The sequence below is a fragment of the Lampetra fluviatilis genome, chromosome 11 (assembly GCF_964198595.1).
Source record: "Lampetra fluviatilis chromosome 11, kcLamFluv1.1, whole genome shotgun sequence".
NCBI classification, from domain to species: Eukaryota; Metazoa; Chordata; class Hyperoartia; order Petromyzontiformes; family Petromyzontidae; genus Lampetra; species Lampetra fluviatilis.
This window is the reverse complement of record NC_136285.1, coordinates 1,625,899-1,651,573: the sequence shown is the minus strand read 5'-3', so window position 1 is coordinate 1,651,573 and position 25,675 is coordinate 1,625,899. Positions and strand designations below refer to the sequence as shown.

The 25,675-nt window shown below is 44.4% G+C and overlaps 1 protein-coding gene across 2 annotated transcripts in view; it reads right to left on the bottom strand.

Moving 5' to 3' along the window:
- Positions 1-5,038: 5,038 nt before the first annotated feature.
- The window catches only part of TSPAN12 (tetraspanin 12), a 24,577-nt gene continuing 3,940 nt past the window's right edge, over positions 5,039-25,675 (bottom strand). For both annotated transcript variants that reach the window (XM_078860781.1, XM_078860780.1), the window contains 6 exons: positions 22,874-22,956; positions 18,216-18,351; positions 16,523-16,591; positions 14,784-14,891; positions 14,346-14,489; positions 5,039-6,585 (listed from right to left, as the gene is read on the bottom strand). In XM_078860781.1, the coding sequence (XP_078716907.1) occupies positions 6,199-6,585; positions 14,346-14,489; positions 14,784-14,891; positions 16,523-16,591; positions 18,216-18,351; positions 22,874-22,956 (927 nt within the window). In that variant the 3' untranslated portion in view covers positions 5,039-6,198. The remainder of the gene's footprint in view (positions 6,586-14,345; positions 14,490-14,783; positions 14,892-16,522; positions 16,592-18,215; positions 18,352-22,873; positions 22,957-25,675) is intronic.

Here is a 25,675-nt window from a genome sequence, read left to right as displayed (position 1 = left end):
TTTCACCGGGACCTCCGGTTTTTCCCTCCACATTTAGAAACATGCGTTTAGAGAATTTGACTGCTATAAATGTCCATAAAAGCCACTTCATTGGGCTATCATTTGTAGCAATGCCGATTCTGACATAGCTTTATAGCTCAGTGGGCCTTACCTAGTACAATACAATTCTGCTGTTGCATTGCCCACGCTTCTCATACGTGTCAAACAGCTTGTAACATGTCCCTGAGGCACACCGGTACGTATGTAGTGTAGTAGCGCCGACTGGCGACCAGGAGTAGCAACTACGGGTGTACCCACCCAAGGGGAAGATCCTGAGCAAGGGTCATGGAAGGGATAATAACTGGGCCAAGGGTTATGGAAGATATCCGTCTTTAAGTTCCCAGAACCAGCTATATAGTTCCAGAAGGGTGGACAGGACCGGGCCCCGCTGGAAGGATAAAAGGGGGCGAGAGAGGGAGCTCAGGGCTGTCCATGGGAGTCAGGGTCGTCTCGTCGTCACCGTCGTCGCTTCCGCCTTTGTCATCGCTCGACGTCACCATTGACTAGATAGCCGGCTATCTAGATAGCCGGCTATCTAGTCAGTGCTGTCGTTGCTAGGTGGTCAGTGTTGTGTTACGTGCTAGCGAGTGTAACTGCAAGTTGAGTAATAAAAGTGCCTCTAAGGTGCCTCTACAGTTTATTGTCTTCAAAGTCGTACATTACATGTGCAAAAACATTTTTCATTCCAGAATCCCTTCAGCATCTTCTCGCCTCGATTAATTTCCATTTGCCGGGGTTACGCGGCCCGCCGCTAGCGCGTTTACCGCTCGTGGCAGAGGCTCGCGCGTGAATACCAACAGCCGCCCTGGTTAATACTGCGGGTGCATTAGCTGTAGAAATACACGTTTTGTGCTTCACAGTGGTTATTAAACATCCCCCTGATGTCACACACAAGGGCAGGACATCGCGTCAGGATCCAAATTAAAAAAAATGTACCTCAAATTACTCGATTGGGATTGTACATGGCAGAAATCATCACCCACCTCCCCCTACTGGCAGACCAATACCCCAGGTGGATCGGGTTCGCTTCACCTTGTGCACATCTCCCCAACCACTCATTACCTCATCCTTGTTTTGCCGTGTTTATTTGTAAATATTGTAATTGTTTCGTTATTTTCTCATGATTTCTGCCTGTACTTTTGACGAGTTCGATTCTGCCGCTGCCTGTTCCTCTACGCGCATCACTTTGATGTTTTTTTTTGTTCTGTGCCGATGGACTACGGCTCTCCCTGACAAACTAATGGGGGAACTGGCTAAACGCGACTTTCTATGTAACCAGAGTATTTGGCTGCTTTAGATTTCCACATGGAAAGCCACTTCGTTTAGCTATAATTTGTGGTCACGTCGTGTCTGAAAAGGAGCTATAAATCTCAGTGGGCCTTACCTGCTAAAATAAAAAATTGTGAAAAAAAGAATAGTTATCAAATAAACATTGATTGGGGGTCACCCTTACAAATGAAACTCACCCTGGCCTGTTTGAGTATTCACCTGGTTAAGCAAAATAATCTTGATCTTTATTGTCCTAAATGCACACATTCTGATATGTTTTGACATGTGTCCCTTCCAATAATGACTTGGTAAAAAAAAAAGACACGGCCATGAGTCTGCTTGAACTCGAGATGTTTCACTCCGGCATAAATTCTGCACTGGCACACCGTGTGAGTAGAACTTTGTAAACCAGGGGGCAAATTCTTAGAGACATCAGAAAATCCCTTTGATAGTGGGATTTTTTTTTTAAATTGTATTTCAAACGGACGTCGTTCAATAATAATAGAATTTTAAGAGAATACCGCTGGTGTCAATGTTCTGATTCACGAAGCCCTATTGACAGTCACACACAAATACGATTCAACACAATACAACAGTCTTGCCTTCATTCAACATTGCTATATATTAATCAATTTCACGCTTCATTTAACTTGCTTGTTGTCAGTATGACCCATCATACAAATCCACCTCCAGCACTTTTGTCATCCCGCTGCTGGATTGGGGGGCCTCCCCACACCGTGAGGGTCGTGAAGGTTATTTGACTGCATTTCACACTGGTTCAGTGCGGCTTAGGGAAGACAGGGAGCATAGATGTACTGCACACCAATGGATGGAAAAGAGCTATATAGCTCAGTGAGTGTTACCTGGTGAAATAAAAAGGGTTTAGTTTTAGTTCGTTAAGTGAACTGGGCAATGTGACTTTGGTGTATATATACTCTGTGGTGGTCATCTCAACGAAACGCATTCTAAAAACCGAGCACAAAAATTACCCAGCTGGGTACACACGGTGTGGGCACTACATCACTGGGATGTTACAAACTTAGTTTGAAAGGCACAGCATAACTCTCTCAATGCGATCCAGTCGTAAAGACACGTAATACGGTGTGTTTTTGTAATGCACGTTAACCGTAGGCGAGGTATTAATTTCACATCCAAAGTTTTGATCGCTGCAGCTCCACATCGCTCCCTGCATGCCTCGTCACGCGACGCATCTTCACAAGGAGCACTCTGCTTGGGTGAACATTTCATTGGCAATGTTTTTATTAACGTCGGTGCGGCTATGAAAAAAATCACAAGCACCCTCTTACACAGCCCAAAAGCAGTGGTGAACTTCATGTCCTTGCGTCGTGCGCACACCCTAACGCTGCTCGGCATGCCACAGAGGGCATGAACACTGCCGTTTGTAAACCAGTAAACAAAGCAAGGAAACCACTCGACTGAGTAAACCCAAGCAACCCTTGCTACTTTGGCTCGCATTGTGCTGCATTGTTCTTTAGAGGTCTGCAGCTTTATAAAAGATCCTGCTTTTTTTTTTATAAAGGGTTAGTCCCACGATATTTGAAGGAACTGATCCATTCTTATAATCCCGACGATGCCTTTGAGATATTCGTGTTGCCTTCTGAGCACTCCGAGGTCAAGACTGTTCCTGGGGTGATCGGGGGCTTTTTGCCAGTGCAGCTCCCATACAATGGAACGCTTTGCTGTTAAAGCTATTTAATTCTGTATTGAAATCTCACCTCTTTGAATTGGCCTGGACCCTCGAGCTCTGGCCGTTTACCCTGGTTCTGTTGATTTCATGATTTCCATGCATAGTGCATTGGGATATATGGATGAAATGCTCCTTACACCTGTAATTTAATTTTCCGACAGACCTGTTCTTCACCTGAGGACAGCTGCTTGCGTTGTGGCCGAAACGTCGTGAGAATAATTTTATTATTATTATTTTATTATTTCCCTTCTACGTGACTTTACCGAAAGAACCAAGAAGCTGTAATTTATTATTACCATTTAGCTTTCCAATTAGACACGGGGATAATACTGGTAAAGGGAAACTGTTGTACAAAGTGAAAGTTTTTGTCGAAGATATGCGATTTTGTTCCAACCCATCAGGATCGTCATCACGAGCCTTTCCTATTCCGCGCTGTTGCTAATAATAACCATCGCTGTTCGCTACTATGTGGCGGTGACGTCACCAAGACACTTGTGCCATGCTAGGTGCACATTAAGTAATGGTACTCATGACAGGAGCATTTGCATCTACACAACATTTAAAATATATATTTAGGGTTTTTTTGGTCAATATGGTAATTAGGTGATAATATGGCTCATTGTTGAAACAAGAAAAAAACATTGCATTAGTGCAATCTTATGAAAAACATATTTTACAAAACAATTACTATTTATGAACATTTCAGAAGAAAACATTGCCAGATAGTTATAAACAATTTTTTACTTATGTGATGGGGACGTTAAATATTACAACTCAAGAGGCCATTACAACCTATAATATCATTCTTCTGAGATGTATCAGCCTAATAAAACCATCAGCAACTCCATCATACCAAATAACGCGGAAAATCGTAAGTTGCTCACAGACCCAAACGTGGTTTTGTTGAAGCGCCATGGTGGCGAGATGTAAACTACCTCGCCTGGTATACAGGAGATCATGGGTTCGATCCCGACGCCTGTATATTTTGAGTTTCCAAATTCTCCCCGTGGCCGCTTGGATTTTTCACCTGGTCCTCCATATTTAGAGTATTTTGCTGCTATACATTTTCACACGAGTAACCACTTCATCGAGATATAATTTGTGGCCAGGTCGCTTCTGAAAAAGAGCTATATAGCTCAGTGGGTCTTACATGGTAAAATTAAAGTTTTTAGTTTAGTTTTAGTTTGTTAAATGAAATGGGCAATGTCACATCGATGTATACATACTCTGTAGTAGTCATCTCAACGAAATGCATTTTAAAAACTGAGCACAGAAATTACCCAGCTGGATACACGGTGTGGGCACTACATCGCTGGAACGTTACAAACGTAGTTTGAAAGGCAAAGCATAGCTCTCGAAATGCGATTCAGTCATTAGCAGATGATGGTACACTTCAATCACCATGCTCATGTAAATCAAAAGCTGAAAGTAATAGTTTAGCTGCCCAACGCTCAGATGTGACTTAAACGCAGTTCTTCGTTGGAGTGACAACACCCTGGTCACGTTCAACTGAGCCAAAAACAGTTACTCCCCTCATATTTAGCAACGTTATTTTTAGCCATAGTAAAACAACTTATCTGGTTTTCACAACAGTCTCATCTGAGCTGTCCTGGAACGGACTGTTACCAATTTGGCCAAGGAGGCATTAAAAGAAGCGTGGATTTATTTTCCGTGTCAACGTCTCTTACATTCCGAGCAATTGTTACTGCTGCTGTGCAAAGCAGACATTTGGCTAAATTTGAAATCCTGCTGTCATGTCTGGTATGGAGCACCCAGACCTCGCTACAGTTCATATAATTCAATGTACACCAGTTAGATAATCCAGAACTCACTGATTAACTCATCACCCACTCACTTTTCTATCACTACTGCCACGTATACTGTGCCCTTGAATTTCACTCATTGAATCCTCCATCCATCTTCTTGGTTCTTTCGGTAAAGTCATGTAGAATGGAAATAATAAAATAATAAAAATAAAACATAATAAAATAATTCTTTTATTATGTTTTATTTAATAAAAATAAAACATAATAAAAATAAAACATAATAAAATAATTATTATTATTTATGGTTTATTTTGATTATTTTATTATTTCCATTCTACGTGACTTTACCGAAAGAACCAAGAAGATGAATCCCTGCAGTCACAAAAGCTTTAAATCGAAATCCTCCATCCATGGTAAGGACTCGGTCGACTAGACTGATTTGTCGCATCCACACTGCAGGTCACAACACAACACTCAACTACACACCCACTCACCCCAATGCAGATCAAATCACTCTACCCACCCACTCACTGACTCACCACACTGCAAATCAAATCAATCATCAAAGCACCCACTCTCCATACTGCAGATCAAAACACTCACCTATACACCCACTCACTACAATTCCCCTATGGCTTCTTCCCTCACACTGCTCGACGTTTGAACTTCCCTCCAATCCTCTCTTTCCCTGAACTCGTGCAAACCTTTCTCCATCAACATTAATGCATCAACTCTTTGTCTACAACGCCTTCAGCGGTGCCGTTTGCTTCTGGCCACTTGGGTCTTTGCACCTGTGCTCGGGTAGGACTGTAACCACTCTTGCTGGGCGCTAGACATCAAGCGGCCATGGCTACTGGCACTGCCCACCACCTGGCACAGCTTAAGGCTGTAGCATCCTGCTCGGTGGTCGACTGCCACACAATCCCCTCGGGGTCGATAAAATAGGAACCGCTTTCTAAGAATTTGTCACTGGTCATGAAGAGAATGACCCCTCTGCGGCAGGAATATGGAATTTCCACCAGGAGCTCATGACTGCCAATGGAAATGAGCACCGCCCAATGATTGTTGGGAAAGAAAGGCTGTTATGCGTCACGATTTATTAATACGAGGTACCTCTTACAAATATACTTTATAAACAATGTAATATTTAAAAGCAATATTAAAACCAAGGCTACCATTATGCTTGTGGGACTACTTTGGCTCTCACTTGCATCGCTTGTCGACCACTCTGTGCAGTGTGAGCACAGGGCAGCATCGTCTCTCATGGCAGCCGAGTCCCAGTTGGATTCTCCGTGTTTAGTGTCAATCAGAGCCACAGGCGGCTCAGTGAACTCCATCACTGGCCGAGTCCTGGCTGGATTCTCTGTGTTCTGTGTCATGCAGAGCCACTGGGAGCTGTTAAACACCTTCACTAGTTCAGTCCCGGCTGGATTCTACGTGTTCTGTGTCAACCGGAGCCACAGGGGGCTCAGTGAACTCCATCATTGGCTGAGTCCCGTTTTGATTATCCTTGTTCTGTGTCATCCGGATCCACTGGGGGCTGTCAAACTCCTTCACCGGCCGATGGCGGTGGCCCCGGCGTGGACCCGCATGGAGCCCAGGTGCTGTGCGTCGGCTCGAGTGGCGTGGGAGCCGCGCAGTGGTCGGCCTCCCGGGAGGCTTGGGAAGCTGCAGCAGCCAGAGGAAGAGTAGGGCGGCCACCATGGCCATGATCTGCGCCACGCTTACGGAGACGTCCAGCAAGCGCAGCGTGTGCAGCGGGTCGCAGCCCTGCAGCAGTCGCAGCAGCGTGGGCTGGCAGCCCTGCAGGGGAAGGCGGGGGAGGCAGCCGATGCTCGAGCGTCATGCTCCTGGGAATGCTCACCGATTCAGCGGTGGAACTCAACCGCTGTTTGTCACGTCGCCGTATTTGCCTCCTATATGGCGTGCACAGTAGTAGCGTAACGAGCGTAGGGGCAGGGGTGCCTTGCCCGCATTTTAAAAAATGTATTAATTTTTATTATTTTTATCAAAATTTCATAATCCGACATATACAACACCGCCCCTGGTGGCCAAAGCTACGAGTTTGGGCCACCTTGACAACCATCATAATATGCGTTTTCAACAACGGTGTAAAAGAACAAAACCTAATTTAAAACGCGGTTTAAATACATTTTCATGAAAACGCTTTCATTAGTAGTGGCTGCATTTTGAAAAGAAGGAGCGCCCCTACAGCGTTAAATGTTCGAGACCGCCAGCGTAATAATGTGATTAGGCAAGAGGAGCTGCGATATATATCCGACTAGCAGGAAGTACCCAGCTTTGCCCGGGGGAAACATTTCTATTAAAACGTGTCTTCTCTTAAAAAAAACATAACATATACATACACACATACTAAGCTATTGTGAAAACCCGACGTTCCGTTTGTCCATTTGTCCGTCAACAAAATTATAAGAGCCTTTCAGAAGTCCTGGCAACCCCCTCCCCCTCCAAAAATCTTTTCACCCCCCCCTCCCATCCAATTTTTATTTTGTAGGCATATATATCTACACACCCTATATACATGAGAGTCAGTAGTATCCAGTGACTAAAGTAGTATCTACTGACTATATTGCAGTATCTACTGACTATAGTAGTATCTACCGACTCATTAGTAGTATCTACTGTCTCTACAGTAGTAACTGCACACATCAGGGTGGTGGGGGCAGAGAAGAGGACATCGCACTGTTCAGGATTTATCTCAGCGTGTGCTTGTGCAGCAGTAACTGTGGTTGTTTGTTTTTATTTTTGGCATTTTTAACGCGAAGGAGAAGTAGGCCGCTGTACGTGAGCTGTATCGTTCAGTTTCATTCCGACAAACGGGGCACTACTTTTTCTTTTGCTCAATATGTTCAACGTTAATAAAAGGTATCCAAGCAAAAAGTTCTCCACGCATTATCCTGCAGTTAATGAGAAAAGTGTAATTTATTGGCGCACTATATTGACTGCGTATTGAGACATATAAAACTGTTGAGCTAGATTTTCAACCAATCAGCATCGAAAACGTAAGTAGGTCAGAGCCAAAATCAAGCCAATATCACTACGCACATGTAAACATGGAGGAGGACGTAAGCAGCGCAGCTTCATCTGATAGCGGCGATCAAGCTCGATTAACACCCGTAAAGTGTATTCTTCATGTCGGAAAAGATGGTGGGTCACTCCAATTACATTTACATATTGCGTGTGAATGCAATGTAATTCCATAATCAAATTATTTCTCTATAGAAGGGGGCTTTAAATATACATGTCCTATCTAATGCTCTTGGTGCCCTTCACATTTTTCTATACATACAAAAGGATCAAGACTATTTCAAATTAAATTTCAGTGACATCTGATATTCAAATTTAATTAATTACTTGTTTATTTGGTCGTGACAATGCATGTTAATTAATCTCTTACCCCCTGCCTGAACCGAGTGCATTTTTTCCATTTTGGCTTTACCCAAATCTAAAATCTTCTCAACTGGAGAGCAACAGTGTAATGCCTAAAAAAACATAGAAACCAAGGCACTCTCAGCGTAATGCCTCATTTGAAAGCTATGACCTACTAAAGTGATTGTAACTTTGTTGTCACATTGTTGCCGCGTTTTTGTCACATTTTTGTTGCGTTTTCGTCACGTTTTTGTGTCACTTTTTTGTGGCTTTTTGTCATGTTTTTGTCGTTTTTTTGTTGCTTTTTCATTGCTTATTTTCATTGCTTTTTTGCGGTTGAGGTCATTTCTTCAGTCCCTGAGCAACAGCACACTCGTTACATATCAGCCATGGAAGATCTAGTACGAGAGTACAAGTCTGAGGCAGGATTTTCATCTAACTCAGTGTCTGACATTATCAGATATGCTGTCCTGCTATGATAGATATGTACATGAGATGAACTCTGTTAATCCCACCTTTGGACTTTGGAGCTCATACATTGAAATGGTTCAACTGTTACCGAGTTTCATTAGAGCAACCAGAGACTCTGACTGGAGCCTTCACTTAGCAACAGTGAGACGTATGCTGGCATGGTATTTTGCATATGACCACCAAAATTATGCAAGGTACCTATCAGCATATTGGGTCGAGATGATCAATCTTCCAAAGACTGATCCACACTGCTATGAAGAAGTTACTGCAAAAGGAAACTGGACAGTACAGCGTAAGGATGCTAACAGGTTCTCATCCATAGCTTGTGACCAAGCAATAGAACAAACCTGCAACCGTGATTCAAAGACCAAAGGCGGCATAACTGGGATAACATTGAACAGAGGTGCCGTCCAGCGATGGATACTGTCTCATCCTGAACGTTCTGCAATCACAAGGCAGTGTGAAATGATGGCTGGAATGCAACATGAAGAGAGGGGTCATAAATAGTTGGATGCAACAAGAATTGCAAAAGACAATGCTGCTGTTATATCTTTGGTTTCAGCGGTTGAGTATATGATCAATCCCTTCCTGCCTCGTGAAGATTTTGTATGTGTTAGCTCTGGTGTTGTTGCTACAAAGACTGTCAGAGATGACATACAAAGTGCTTGTGATAAAGGTGAAACAGCTCTGAAAATTTTCATCCAAGATCGAGTCCAGTCATCAAAAACAGACTTCTTCTCTCCAATAAAGTCCTTGAAGCTCACTACGTTTGGGGATCAAATGAAGAAATAATCTAAGACAAAAGATGGAAATCAAGTCATTCTAAAAAATGACAGGAGACTCTGTAAACTTGAAAGAGATTCTGACATATTCACTTGGCAATATCTCATCCCCGCTAGCAAGCACTGATGGTTCATTAGCCAAAACAAATAAGGCTGCTCTTCTAGCTTGTTTAGAATCAAAGAACAAGGATTGTCATGTGAACAAGACTGTTGGTGATAATGGTGCCCTACTGATAGATGGCATGGCATTGATCAGGAGTCTCAAGAATATACCAGACACATTCGGTGAGCTTGCTGATGATCTTCTTCAACTTATGATTAAGATGGGTAGAAAGTCCAGTTGTCCAAGGGTCGATTTTGTCATTGATCGCTACCCGGCAGTGAGCATCAAAAATGCTGAACGATCAAGACGTGCTGTTGCTGGACAACAATTACTGCAAATATACAGCATCAAGCAGAAGACTCCAAGTCAGTGGACCAAGTTTCTAGCCAGTGGTGAAAATAAAGAAGCCTTGACAGACTTTCTCTTTGAGACATGGAGAACTGTGCCTTTACAAGCAGCTGGAAAAGACATAGCTATCTTTGTGGCACACAGAAATGTATGTCATCAACTCACTCTTAAAGATGGCATTGTCTGTCAAAGAGGTAGAATCTTTGACTTGTGACCATGAAGAAGCTGACACGAGGCTCCTACTTCATGCAAAACATGCCTGGAGTGAACTTTATAATAAGATAATTATCCAGAGTCCTGACACTGATGTTGCTATCATTTCACTTTCAATAATGGCTAAGCTTCCCTCAGCAAAGATGTACTTTCTGACACCAACAAAAGACAGGCAAAGAATGTTAGATCTCCAGGCTATTGGTTCTGCTTTGGGTCCTTCACTAACAGAGGCACTGATAGGACTACACACATTCACTGACTGGGACTCAACTAGTTCCTTTTATGGGAAAGGAAAAGAGAAACCACTAAATATAGTGTCTGGAAATGCAGAGTACATCAGTGCATTTGTTGCTCTTGGGAGGCAATTTGAAATGGACAGCACCGCATTTGTGACCATAGAACGTTTTGTGTGTGAGCTGTATGGAGAAAAGGTATCAGATGTTAATTTGGCCAGATACAATAGGTTCTGTGTCCAGGCCTCTTCCGAACAGGCATTACCTCCAACAAAAGATGCACTTACAGACCACTTCAAGCATGCTAACTACCAAGCTGCAATCCACAATAGAGCATTGGATCCTTTTATAAATGCTCCCAGTCCAGACGGCTTTGGATGGATTGTCAAGGATGGTAATCTCATCATATCATGGATGACTAAAGATCCAGCTCCTCAACATATTTTGGGGTCACTCCACTGTGGGTGTAAGTCTGGTACTTGTACAGGTGGAAGGTGCTCATGCCACAAGGCTGGCCTGGCCTGCACTGACCTATGTAAATGTGTTCATTGTGACAATGTGAGATTAACTGAGGATATTGTTTCATGTGAATCTGATAGTGAGGACAGTGATCTTGATATTTAGTGATGTGTATATGATAATAAAATTAATATAGGATATATATATTTAATATAAATCAATCAAAATTAAATCTTGTTTACAATAATCATTCCTGTGAATATGTACATGTAGTGCAGTTACTGCTCATGTATGTGAATTGACAATTCACCATTAAATGTGTTATTTTGAAAAGTGTTTTTTTATATATTATATTTTGGCTTAATTCTATTTGTTATTCAGATTTTACCTCAAATATTACCTTTGAATTGGAACAACATAATGAGAAGTAATTGGGATGTTAATGCTACAGCAGAAGTTTTCTTGATAATCTTATGTTTACTGTGCATAGATAGCAACTTCAGGTATATCACACATTTCAAACTGGTTTATTTTGTACTTCAAGTGGTAATTCTGCATTTTTGGGTTTATATGATAAACAGGTTTGAAAGTGCAAAATTCCCTATGGTTTCCCTTTTTTTCAAAATGGGCACCTTTAGCATCATTTTTCTCAAAAACTGCAAGGTTGTGTGCGGATAACTTTTTCCTAAGGAATCTCTATATATTTCTGATGTTAAATATAAAAAAAGTAGGTAGTGCCCCACTTGGTGGAACAAAACCCTATTTCTAGGCCTATTTTAGGCTACTGACAGCGACCTAAAGCTCCATCCCGTTGCCGCTCAGCGAGTTCGTTTGCGTTTTTTGGGGCAACCACGAGTCGGCGTTTCCGCGCATGCGTAGATGCGTGCTTTGGCACGCTCAACATTACGATCAGCGTACATTGTTACAAAGTGTGATTTTCGTAGTTTACATTTGAGCAACGGGGAAAAAAACAAATCCCAAGATTTAATCCTGGGGCTGAGTTTGTTGTATCTGTGTACTTTGTTAAAATGTAAACACAACAGTTTGTCAGTTAAGGATAGGCATCCACACACACAGGCAGACACAAAATACTTTTATAGGTAAAAGGTGCGACCGTGCAAGACAAATAAAATATTGGAAGGCCCCACTTGACAGATTGCCACACCCCCCGATCTTATAATGTAGCTACTAATGCCACTGGGCGTGCGGGACACGTCCGCACTCGCAAACAACTGGTGGAGTCGATGCCTCATTCGCACACAGGGCCTCTGGCAATTGTTAGTGTCCCAGGCACAGGAACATAAATATGAAATGAGCATGCTTTAAAAGCCACAGAGGTTGGCGATTAAAAAAATGTGGGAGGTAAGATTATAAATGACGGCCTCAAGCCTATGGAGGTAGGCGGTGAGGTCGTGAAGCCTGTACAAGTACAGACATTTGGACAGTGCCTGGCCATGAAGTGTTATCTCACTGTAAAGAAGCTATCAACTCAACTTGGATTGAATGAAACTTGGTTTCAAATGAAGGAGCTATGCAGTGTTACGCCTGACATTGAAATAAATGGTCCTCACGAACATCATGCAAAGTATTGTGATATTCACTAAATTTTATATTAAGTTTAATTCCTGGGTGGAGTGGTGGCATAATGGTTCACGCACTGCGCTAATTGAGTTGAATTCCTTGCCAGGGCTAACGCCATTGGCGATTGATATCTAACCAGTTCCTGTATTTTTCTCCACCAATCCACACTAACTAGCGTGATGACGTATGGCCCAACAACCGCTGTGACTTATATGGCATGGAGAGGCTTTCACCCAGCAGTGCCTTATTTTTATGATGTATTCCACATATTAAATTAGATTGTATATTATTCGCAGCCATTAGACAAACCAGTGAAATGTAATTCCTGAATTGCCAGGCACCCTTGGTAATGATGCTGTATTGATAGTTTCCACACGTACGTCTCTCATTTGTTACCCACAGGCCACAGGAGAGCTCACACATTGTAATTCAGTTGCTGTATCATTCCCTTGAGGGATTTGTGTAATACGAGCAGACAAAGCCTACGTAACCATTTTTACCAAGTCGCAGAGTCGTATGTTTATGTTACAGCAGACGCGCTCATTCACATTGAACTATCGCCGCCGAGCCCTTGATGACTACTGAACCATGAATGCCACAAACACTGCGGGTGCGCCAGCGGCTACGCTGCATATTAATGTACAATTAGTGGTCAACACTGAAACTGACGTGAGTTCCCCGGCTCTCTGTTCGAGTCAACATTCTGCCAGCAAATATCCGCAGGGAGTTTACAGGTTGTTTTTCTTGCCAACGACAATCGAACTGCAACCATTGACAAATACCTCAACGATACCCTTTCTGGGATCCCGCTGCTACTGTCACCCTCGTAGAATCTCAGCCTGGATCCGGAAGAATGCTGGCGAATTGAGTGGAACGACGCGAACATCAACAATAATCACACCTCGTTCGAGACCCAAAACATCGCACCCCCCGGTTTAGGCATTTCTCCTCGAAGACACCGGTGGTGTAGCCATCAACCGCATCAGAGTATCAACAGGCTGATGCACACATCTTCATAAAAAGACAAGCCACAGTAGTGCAAATGTGGCCATGGCAACCCAAACTATGGATCATGTAGTAAACCCATAGAGACCCATAGAGATATGTACAGATGCATTAAAGACAAGTCACTGTACGATTGTCACCATGCAACCCAAACAATTCACCATACAGTAAACCACTGCAGTCTGTGCTCCTTCAGCGGAGGAATAGAAAAAGTACACAAACTCTTTCCTTAAGCCCTCCTGTGGCCAGCAGACCTCGATATTGGCATTGAGGTAGCCATGCACAAGACTTAGAATAGTGGTTAAGTGCCAGGATTTGAGGTCGAATGCGACCGAAATATTATTCCTTCCTCAGAGCGTCACCTGTTTACGCGTGGCACCTGGTGAATTCAGGTGCTCTGCCCTTTACCTCGGAATTCCAGTACCGTAAACTCTCAATTATCTGCGTGTGGTTTATTCGATTTGCGGATTAACCACACACCTGAGATTTTGATTTCAATGAATAACATATGGATTTTCCCATAAGCCCAAATTAATAATTTAAAAACTGCTACACGTTATTCTTGGAAATGTTTATTACAAGTCACACGGTGCTCAAATCAAACAAATATGTTCTCCGGTTAATCCAAAATCCACGTGATCACAGTGCACAGAGTTTGATTTTTTTTTATTATTCGCGATTTTGAATTATCCGCGGCTGTCCTCCCCGCCATTAGACGGATAATCAAGAGTCTACTATACCTCCATCCGGGCAGCACTGGGAACACGTGCTGCCCTCAACTAGAAGGTCACGAGTTAAAATCCTAATGGAAGGCCAAACCGTTCGGTCAATGTCCTCCATGGGGGTTGATACAAAATATAGCGGTACGTTGCAGGAAAATTTAATGGTGGTTGTTCATTGGAGAAGATTGGCCCTTGCCTGAGGAATGTGGAATGTCACCTAGTGGCTCTGTGCCGGCGGGTGAAGGGAGCGCTGCACCTGCTGGAAGACGCGCATGAGGTCATGCTGGCTTGCGAGGCGCCCGCAGCCGGGCATCAGGCGCAGGCAGCACGAGTCCGGAGGCCATGGCAGGCCCGGGCCCTCGAGCCAATCGGTGAAGTCACTCACCCCACAGCACTTGTGCTGCTCACTCACACACACACGCACAGCGAGGTCACTCACCCCACAGCACTTTTACATATAAATCTAGATTGAAAACTCATTTATTTAATACAGATTTTTTTGTTTAGTTTGTCCTTCCCTCGCACTTCCAATTAGCATGGTTGCTCCGCAAGCTTCTCAGCAAAAAATGTTGAACGATTCTGACCACACAGTACATGTACAAATGCACATACATACAATGATCACATGACCATCCAGAACGTCAAGCAGCGTGCCACACGTCACTACGGACTTGGCAATGGGGTGACTTAAGACCTGTTGCTGAAAGACATCCCAGGCTTGGGTGTACGATGTATGATTGTCTTGTCCATAGAGTTGCATTTTCTTCTGAAGACTGAGGACATCCTGGTCAGTGAAGGAAACCTGCGGACATGCCGTACATGTTATTACATGCCATGTCCTTCCATTTAGCTCTCTCCATGATACAACTAAAGAACTCTGCATTGGATCATCTTCTTAGGTTTTTTCCAGTAAAGTCACGTAGAAAGTAAAATAAAAACAAAAATCACGACGTTTCGGAGGCAACACAAGTCTCCGTCATCAGGTGGGACCGTCACAGCCAGATTAGCTGTATCAAGTGAGGCAATGATTCAAGATGTAATCCCTTAAAAGCGAGTTGAGGGGGGAGGGAGAGGGAGGGGGGAGCTCATCAGACTATGGTAGCCAATGAAAGGAACGTATCGGGAGGGAGGGGGGGCGAGGCCAAAAGGGTGGGCGATGGACGTGGAAGCGCTTGTGCGCAAGCGGCCAATTACTGCACACGCCAACACAATGGAGCGATTGTGCGCAAGCGGCCAGCCACTGCACCCGCCAACACAATGGGCAGAGAGGAGGAGGGGAGGTCTAATACACATGATAGACAAAAGAACGAAAATGATGATGGGTACAAACTTAGGGGGAGCTCATCAGACTATGGTAGCCAATGAATGGAACGTATCGGGAGGGAGGGGGGGGCGGGGGGGGGGGCGAGGCCAAAAGGGTGGGCGACGGACGTGGAGGCGCTTGTGCGCAAGCGGCCAATTACTGCACACGCCAACACAATGGAGAGAGAGGGGGAGGGGGGGTCTGATACACATGATAGACAAAAGAACGAAAATGCCCATGTTTATACCAATGCTGGCTGAACAATGAAGAGAGTACTGTTAAAATAACTGGGGATGTTAACACTCGGTAAAGTACAGTAAAATAGTGCCTGTCAGATAAGATGGTCCAAAAAATTTGTGATTAAGTCTTTTTTGCGTGGTTGATAACATCTTTCCAATGATTACTAAGTTTGTACCCATCATCACGGTTGAAATTATGTCTGTGTTTGTATATTTGTATGGCTTCGTGTACAAACCTTTGATGGTAGCCGGGAGGTTTGCAGAGAACCTTGGTCTCGGAAAAGACAATTTCATGAGAGCCCACCGAGTTGTAGCAATGATCGGCCACGGCAGAAGAATCAGTTCTGCCGTGTTTCAGATCTGACTTGTGCTCGCGGACACGATCAGAAACATGACGTTTCGTTTCTCCAATGTAGCAATCACCACAAATGCAACTCAATTTGTAGACTCCAGGATACTGTAAGTCAGGAACGACATCCTTCACAGATGGAATCAGATCACGGATTTTATGCACTGTACTGAATCGGACTTGGATCTTATGTTTGTTTAGAATTTTGGAGATCTTTTTGGTCACGCCAGCTATGTATGGTAACGTGATGGTTTTGGTCGGGGTTTCATGTGGCTGTTTCTGTGTGGTGGGAGAGACAGCTTGGCGGATAGTACGGTCTGCATTGGATATTCCCAGTTGTAGTCAGTTGTGCAATTTACTTACGTACTTAATTCACTGTCTTCCCTGGCTTCCTATACCTATGGTTTTCTCAGTCGTAAAATTATATTATCTGTTTTCTCATTACATCAATAAGAAATCTAACTTACCTTTGATCTTAATATTTCATGAATAAACATCAACTTTTTAAACGTTATCCTCTTGGTTACACGTGCCAGGGGTACCTTGTGATGCAGGTTCCAGATGCCAGTGGCCACCTCCACACACAGCATCAGCAGCAGACCACCTCCATACTGCCGGGGGCACGTGTGGAGGGACACAATCCACGGCAAACGTATGTTTGTATGTCATATCTGTCAACCCATAGGGTTTACCTGTATTCTTGTACATGGAAATTGAGTTCAGGTCCATAAAGCGTATAGCCGTTTCAATACGGGCACAAAATAATTATCTATTTGTGTTTCTCCCCTATAATTGGACTTTGTAGGATGAATGTTGAGATGTATAAGGATGCGGGGTGAACAATAAGGTCTGAATTGGTCTGTAATAAGATAGGCACTGATACGGAGTTGATAGGTATGGTATGTATGTTGAACTTCTTTCGCACAGTATATAGCCAGCCATGTTAATCGGAGGTGCGACAATGCAGAGCAGTGGCAACTTGATCAAAATTGGAGAAATTTACCAAAATACAAAAACCTGTATTTGCAACTTGCGAGTGTTTTTTTTATTAAGTGTATAACAATAAAGAAGGGTCCAACCGGCTGGAATATCAGAGCCCCCAATTAGTGCTGCAAAGAGGAGCAGTGATTATATGTATGCATGTTGAACTTCTTTCGCACCGTACGTAGCCAACCACGCTAATCGGAGGTGGGGCGGAAATTACATAAACTAAACACAAAAAGCAGTTAGTAAGAAACGTGTTTTCAACCTAGACGCCCATATATTTGGAGTTTACATGTTCTCTCCCTGTGGTTACGTGAAATTTTCAGCAGATCCTCTGGGTTTTACTTCCACATTTAGAAGCATGCGTTTAGAGTATTTGCCTGCTGTAAATTTCCACATGATAAGCCACTTCGTTGAGCGATCATTTGTGGCCAGGCCGCTGCTCAGTGGGCCTTACCTGGTAAAAATAAAATAAAAATTCGCTTGGCAAACAGTGCCATTCAATGGGGCTGGGGTGGATGGTTACATAATAACAATACTCACCTGATTGCTGGGAAAGCACATGCGTTACATACGTGCCTGGGTAACTGGCTCAGCTGCTGCTGTATAAATGGGCTCCAGAAGCTAGAAATCGAAAGGAAGGCAGGAAGCTCTGACTACTGATGGTGGTGATAATGATGATGCCGCTATTGCGAGCCTGAGAGTTAGAGACAAAACTTGCATAATTAACCCTGTGTTGTATTATATATGTTCGGCTTCTTTCGCACCATACTAACTAAACATGCTAATTGGATGTGCAGGGAAAGGACAAACTAAGTGGCAAAATGCAGTTAAAAAGAAATTCGTTTTAAATCTAGATTTAAAAGTGCATAGCTCCAGTGGCTCCCTAATATCGGAAGAGCATTGCAGACGGCCACAGAACACCTAGAAAGCGCACGATGCGATGACCGTCTTTGTTTGATGGTTAGCCAAAAGCCGCTGCGCTGCGAGGACGACCGGAGTTCGCGTGATGGTTTATGCTCCTTAACGAAATCAGTAAAGGCATTGCGATTTATTTGTGGCAAGCACTACGTGTGCAATGAGTGTGACCTTGGAGTTCACCTAATGGCACTATAATGGCCCCCCTTTTTACACCGAGGTGGGGTGAGGGCTCGGAAAATCCGGGCACCCCCCCACCCCCCTCGGATTTCCGTGGATGTGAGGGGGGTCCTGCCGTTGTGATGGACAACATGCACTGCAAAGAGGCCTCACCACCACGAGGACTGCGGTGCGGCCCTGCACCGTGCCCCAGCAGCCCAGGATACCCAGGGGGATGAGTAGGCAAGAGACGGCCACCATCACCATCTGCAGGGTCGACGAGTAGGTCTCCGCAAACGCACCTGCCAGGCTGCCACACCACGGAGGAACGCGTTACAACACGTGATGTTATTCGCACTTCGAGCGCAGCCCCTTGTCAGTCCACTGCTGTGTGAGGGCCTCCCCATGCCATGTGGGTTGTGGGAGGGGGTGGTATTTGATCAAACCATCGCCACATTGATCGGCGCGGGGTTGTGAAGACGGGGAGGCATAGACGCTCGAGCAACGATGCGCAGTAGAATGGAGTCTGCTGCACTGCTCTCTGCAGCCCACCACGATAGCCGCACGGCCAGTAACAACCTATGTGTGGCACATTAGGAATGGATCACTCTTTTAATTATGTCCTTGTGCAGCAAGGGAGTAAAGTGTGGTTCTGTGAAAGTCCTGATGTGCTGTGCAGTGCATCAATGCATGTGTGTACAGCAGCATGTGATGACCGAGTCGAGCCTGTAGGTGGCTGGCAGGGTTATTGAATGACCACGCGGATATACCAGTCACATGGTTAATGGCGACTCGGGCGCAAGGCTGGTTATAACACACGTGTTGTTGCATTTTACAGGTAAAGGACCCAAAGGTTGTTTTTTATCGTTATATAAATGTTCTAGACTTGTCCTAGACTTGTTCTAGACTTTAAGCTTGGCTTTGAATTGTTCGTTTGTGATATATGCAATTAGAGGCGTTTTAGCACTGTGCATTGTAAAGGGATGACGCACTGTAATTAGTTACTGTCATTGTAATTCTCTAACTCTAATACTGTTTAGTCTATAACCATGCCCATATACCCAGAGTATGACTACTTGCAATGCTATTGAGAATAGAACACATGTAAAGTAGTAAGCTGTACAATGGTGATATACAGTACGTATACTGTACACATACAGTACATATAATGGGTGGAATATACCGATATAAGTGGATGGTATAGATAGACATACAGCTTAGGATTAAAGTAATAGTCGAATAGTGATGTGCAAATGTGATTGTCAAAGACTATGATGGTTTATATGTAATAGAATTGGGTTTAAGAGAAAGGGTTAATGAATAACCGCACGTGTAAACCAGTCACATGGTTAATGGCGACTCGGGCGCAAGGCTGGTTGTAACACACGTGTTGTTGCATTTTACAGAGTGACGGTGCAGTTCTTCACAAGATTAATATTAACTACAATAAATAAATGTGCTTGCCCTCGATTTGGAGCACCTGCCCACGTCCTTCATTTCGAGTGTGCAACATATTTTGGCGAGCCTGGCAGGAGAGTTTCCCTGAGTTCACTGACGGGGATCAACTCTTCCAATGAGACGGACCAAGCAATTATAAAGGCAGCCTATATAAAGACATTCGTGCAAAGATCTGAACGGTCTTCACATCATGGCACTGGAACAGCTGCAGGACAAGGCCAGTACTGCTTTGAATCAGCTGCAGAAAGCCCAGCTCATGGAAACATTAAGATATTTGAAGTGTTTCAATGATGATGAGACTGGTGAAGATAAAAGCAGACGGGCTTTGATTCGTATGGCAGAAAGAGTACTTGATGAAGTTGAAGACCAAGAAGAAGATGATGAGGCCTGTGCATACGTAAAAAACCTGCTGTCTTTCATTGAAACAATACAGCAGAAAGAGAAAGACAGCAATGGAACAAGTCAAACACTGCCACCATCAACACTTTCTGAAGATATGGATGGTGAAATACAAGAGTCACAAGAAGAATCCAGAAAAAACCTTGAAAAGAAAATCTCAAGTGAAGGTGGAACAAAAACTACAGCAGCATTGAATCCCATACGAATGGCCAGACTAGGAAATGTGCCGGAAGTCACAATATTGAGAGAATTCAGGATCTGCGGGCAGATTGGTGAAAGAGGGCAGAAAGACAAGTTATCTTACACCAATCTGATGCACCAGATCGACACAGGGGCCCGTAAGGGACATGCCGAGTCTGACATCATTGAGGCAGTAGTTAGAGCAATCAGTCCTGGTCTAAATTTGAGGGACATGCTAGAAATAAAAACTGATTTGACTATTTACAAATTAAAAACCATTTTGAAGGGACACTATAGAGAAGAAAGCACATCTGATCTCTATCAGAAGTTGATGAACATCTCTCAGGAGCCAAGAGAAACTGCACAAAACTTTCTGTTCCGAGCTGTCGAATTAAAGGACAGACTATTATTTGCATCTAAAGAAAAAGGAGCTGATGACCAGTAGAATCCAGATTTGGTACGCACGGAAGTTCCTGAGATCGATTGGCACAGGATTGCTCAGTGACGCTATCAAATTCCAAATAAAGCCCCATCTGGATGACATCAATGTCGCTGATGAGATGCTGATTGAAAAAGTCAATGAAGCAGCCAGCTTGGAACTTGAGAGACAAAATAATCCCAAGGGGGGTCAAAGGCAAGGGGTATCCTGAGGGCAGCAAGGCCCGTGGGGCCGAGGCGCAGCCCAAGGGCGAGGTGAGGGCCAAGGCGCAGAAGGTCAAGAAGAAGGTGCTGCGCAGGGTGTACGCGGTGCGCCACCGTAAGGCGCACACCTTCCCCACGTTCTGCAGGCCTCACATGCTGTGGCTGCAGCTGCAACCCAAGTACCCGGGCAAGATCACACCTACGCGCAACAAGATGGGCCACTACGCCGTCATCAAGTTCCTGCTGACGACGGAGCTGGCGGTGAAGAAGAAGCCCTACAACATGCGTGATCAAGACAAGATATAAGCTGTGGTCATATAGTTGTTAGTTGTTTAAGATGTTTTTGTTTGTTAGTGTTGTGTTTAATATGTTCATAAGGGGTCATTGTCTAAGAAAAAAAAATGGTGAGGAAAAGGTGTCAAGTATGTTGGTAGGCCGATAAGTAAATACCTAAGAGGTAAATTCCACATGGCATTTACACGCTGTAAAGGATTTTATCTTGACAGGTACTGGGAAAAGAATCCTAACCATTTCTGGTCAGTAAAATGTGAAGCATGGTTTAATAATACCAGATTGTCTGGTAATTCCAAAAGCATAATACAATGCTTGGGCTCCTATCTCTTCGTGCACAAAGAGTTGGAGCTCACCCCAAAATAGAGAGCTTCTGGAGTGGCGCTATCTTGGAAGGGATATGATCCCTAGAGAAATTGTGTTCACGATTTCATAAACTCCTTTCATGACCAGTTTAAGGAAAAAGACTGCAAAATGTTTGCAAGGAGAAAGGTGGAGTGTCGAGACGACACTCATTCTGTGGGGGAGAGTGTGGCACATTAGGAATGGATCACTCTTTTAATTATGTCCTTGTGCAGCAAGGGAGTAAAGTGTGGTTCTGTGAAAGTCCTGATGTGCTGTGAAGTGTAGCAATGCATGTGTGTACAGCAGCATGTGATGACTGAGTCGGGCCTGTAGGTGGCTGGCAGGGTTATTGAATGACCACGTGGATATACCAGTCACATGGTTAATGGCGACTCGGGCGCAAGGCTGGTTGTAACACACGTGTTGTTGCATTTTACAGGTAAAGGACCCAAAGGTTGTTTTTGATCGTTATATAAATGTTCTAGACTTGTTCTAGACGTTAAGTTTGGCTTTGAATTGTTCGTATGTGATATATGCAATTAGAGGCGTTTTAGCACTGTGCATTGTAAAGGGATGACGCACTGTAATTAGTTACTGTCATTGTAATTCTCTAACTCTAATACTGTTTAGTCTATAACCATGCCCATGTACCCAGAGTATGACTACTTGCAATGCTATTGAGAATAGAACACATGTAAAGTAGTAAGTTGTACAATGGTGATATACAGTTCGTATACTGTACACATACAGTACATATAATGGGTGGAATATACCGATATAAGTGGATGGTATAGATAGACATACAGCTTAGGATTAAAGTAATAGTCGAATAGTGATGTGCAAATGTGATTGTCAAAGACAAGGATGGTTTATAAGTAGTAGAATTGGGTTTAAGAGAAAGGGTTAATGAATAACCGCACGTGTAAACCAGTCACATGGTTAATGGCGACTCGGGAGCAAGGCTGGTTGGTCAACCACCCACGCACTACCCACGATCAACTGTACGCCCTCGTGGCACCGCGTGCATGCCATTTGCTACGGTATTTGGTGATGATCATCACCGTCAGCCCGGACAGAGCTTCCATCTCATTGTCAGAAGGCTGCCTTGAGCTTAACCCTTTCCCATTCCCATTCTGATGATGTACACGTATGTCATCAGAACAGAACCAGTAGAAAAACTAAAATAAAATAATTTGATCGATACCGATTCTCCCACAAGGCCATGCGGGAGGGTATGTAGCACAGTTTGGTGCCAGCTATCATAGAGTACGGTCGTGTCGCGACAGTTTTCTATGGTGAGTACAATGTCTTTTTAAAACAACGGCGATGCCTCTCTCTATAAAACTAACAGGAACCGCTTGCTGCGTTCCGAGATTCAGCGGTGAACGGGACCCCACCCTGCGACTTGCAGACGTCTCGGAATGGGAAAGGGTGAACTTTGTCTTGGAACAGAGGGCGACGGCTCGACAATTGACACCACAAGAGCTGCGTGTGTCGGGCATTCATTGCAGCCTCACCTGGTGTCCGTGGTGAGGATCAGAGCTCCGTTCACCTGCCATCTCAGTTTTGCAGTCAGGCACAGCACTGCGAGGGACAGCATCTGCAACAAAGTCACCTGGTGGATACCTCACGAAGCAGTGGGCACAGCAAATGCTGCTTACTTAGTTCTTGTTGTTATTGTGTTGGAGAGGGTCAAGGTTCAACACGTTGTCTTTTTAAATCCCCTCCCCCGAACCCTTAAATTTTGTCCACACAGCACTATACAAGGGTACGGCACAGTTAGTTGATTGGCAGGTCGTGTGTGGCAGTGGGGTAAAGTGTGGGTACTCCCACCTCTTCCAAGGCATGAAAAAAACATAAGAATAGGTTTTACCTTGTCTGGCAATAGAACAGTTGTTAAGATGTTCCAACAGTAAATAGCAACCTTTTGCTCACCCGAGCTATAAATGCCCTAATGGTGCATTTCCTTGTACTCTTCGCCTTTTGGCATTCTCTGGTCTGACACTGGTAAGACTAATGTCCTAAAGAAGGCTGTCTCTGGTGTGGACCAATCAGTTTCAAAGACAATGCAGAAACACTACTATCAGAGCATGTTTTTGTTGGCATGTTCGCATCAAGTACAGTATTTGTGGTTAATGCAGACATGATTCCTTGCAAAAAGGTTTCTATGTGGTGTATGAAGAAAAATAATAGATCGTGATCTATTATTTTTACCACCTACGTGACTTTACCGAAAGAACCAAAGAGTATGGATTCCTGCAGTCACGAAAGCTTCAAATCAAGATCTTAACACCTGTTTTATTGCCAGAAAGGGTAAAACCTATTATTTTCATACTCTTCCAAGGCGTTTGTCCAGTGTGTGAAAGTAAGCCTAATATAGGTTTCCCTCGCTGCACTCTGTAGTAGTCGTAGTAGTAGATGCGTTCCCAAAAAAAAGGTAGCATTAAGTGAAACCGCCCGAGGAGTCAGCTGCCTGCCGAGTAGCGCTACAATACACACACAGTACACATACAGCGCACATACGGTGCCAACACGGTACACGCACGGTAAACATACAGTACATTCACAGTGTTGTCCTACGTCCGACCGCATAGCCGCATGTGGAGTGAACTTAATTCTACATAGAAGAGCGAAATTGTTTTGGTAGAAATAGTTCAGCTGCAATCATATACAGCGCAAAATCGCACATAAACCTAACCGGGCATAGAGCGAGGGAAACCCACACCCTCTCGAGGTGCTGTCCAGAGCTCCCTCCAGTAGACGCGCTTCTGCCAGCACGGTCGTGGCGTGGGGCGAGAAGATATTTCAGTGCTGCGTCTTTACCTCCTACATACAGCGAACGTTGCGAACCGAAATCGTACGCATCTCAGGAACCTGGAGTCGTTCGTTATCTCGGCTTCTCCGTTTTGTAATCGCCCGGGTGGAAGGTGCAGATGATTTTTGGGGCTTGGTTGCTATGGTGACGAAAGTGGCACCACACGACAGTCGTTGTGTTGCTGGCGGTGAGGGGGATGACAGCACAGTGGTTAGCGCTCCGTAACTCGAAGACCCGAGTTCGATCCAAGCTCACAACCAATATCGGTGGTGAATATTTGAACCGGTCGTGGACCTCCCCCTAGGTCGACTAAGCTCGAAGTTAGTGTCTGGTGTGTAAATAGAACTGGAGAGGCAAAGGAGGCCGGGCGTGGCGTTGCCCACCCATCCCTTCGTGTGCCTTCCCAGCCTTCATAGGCGCTCGCTAACAGCACATGCCTCAATCTAGTGAAGGCTATAGGGGGGATCTTTGTCATTGCTATCAAATGGTCGTGACTTAAACACATTATCTGGTGATGCTTCATCGTTGGCAGTGGTGCACAAGCAACAATAAAAAAGATACTCCCTCAACAACATTGTGGCCTTCAAATGTAAAACTACACACCTGTCAACCCATACAGTTTACCCGTATTCTTGTATAGGGAAATTTAGTTTTCTGGACCATATGGCGTACAGCCGTTCCAGAATGGGCATAAAGAAAAAAATGTCTAATTATTTGTTTCTCACCTTTTGAATGTGACTTTGTAGGATGAACGTTGAGATTCATAAGGGCACGGGGTGACCAATAAGGTTTGAATTGGTCTGTAATAAGGTAGGCACTGATAAGGAGTTGACAAGTATAAAACTATATAATAGGCGACGTTTCGGGCAATGGTCCTTCTTCATAGAAAACAATGGCGACACGTCAATGTGTCGCACCGATTAGCACGGCTGGCTACGTACGGTGCGGAAGAAGTTCAACATGCGTGTACATACGTACGCATCGGCTGGATTCGAACTGAGCTCATGTTGCTACACTGTATACTTGTGTAGTGACATAGAATCGGTCACGTAGCAGCATAACACTGGCTGCTGGCAGGGAAGGGGATCTGCAGCTTACAGGAGCCCTGACCGACAGCAGGCCACGTGATAGACCAGAGAGGGATCTAGGGGAAGGGTCACGGAAGGGGAACATCGAGAACCCGCGGGTAGGTTCCAGAAAAACCCGCGGGTAGGTTCCAGAAAGGGGGCGTGGCCGGGGGCGGAGCCAGGCCACGCTGACAGTATAAGAGGGGCCCCTGAAAGGGCCCTCGGGGCTGTCGTGTGGAGTGGGATCCCCGTCGTGCTGCTGGAGATTTCACCGTTCTTCTCGTCGTCTCCGTCTTCACCATCTCGGTGTCGTCAGCCAGGCAGTCTACCAGCTGTCCTGACTGGGAACTATAGTTACAAAGTGTTAAATGTGAGGCCGTGTTAATAAACAGAGTGCCTCCTACTCTTAGTGTCTCTGAGTCAGTCACGACACTTGC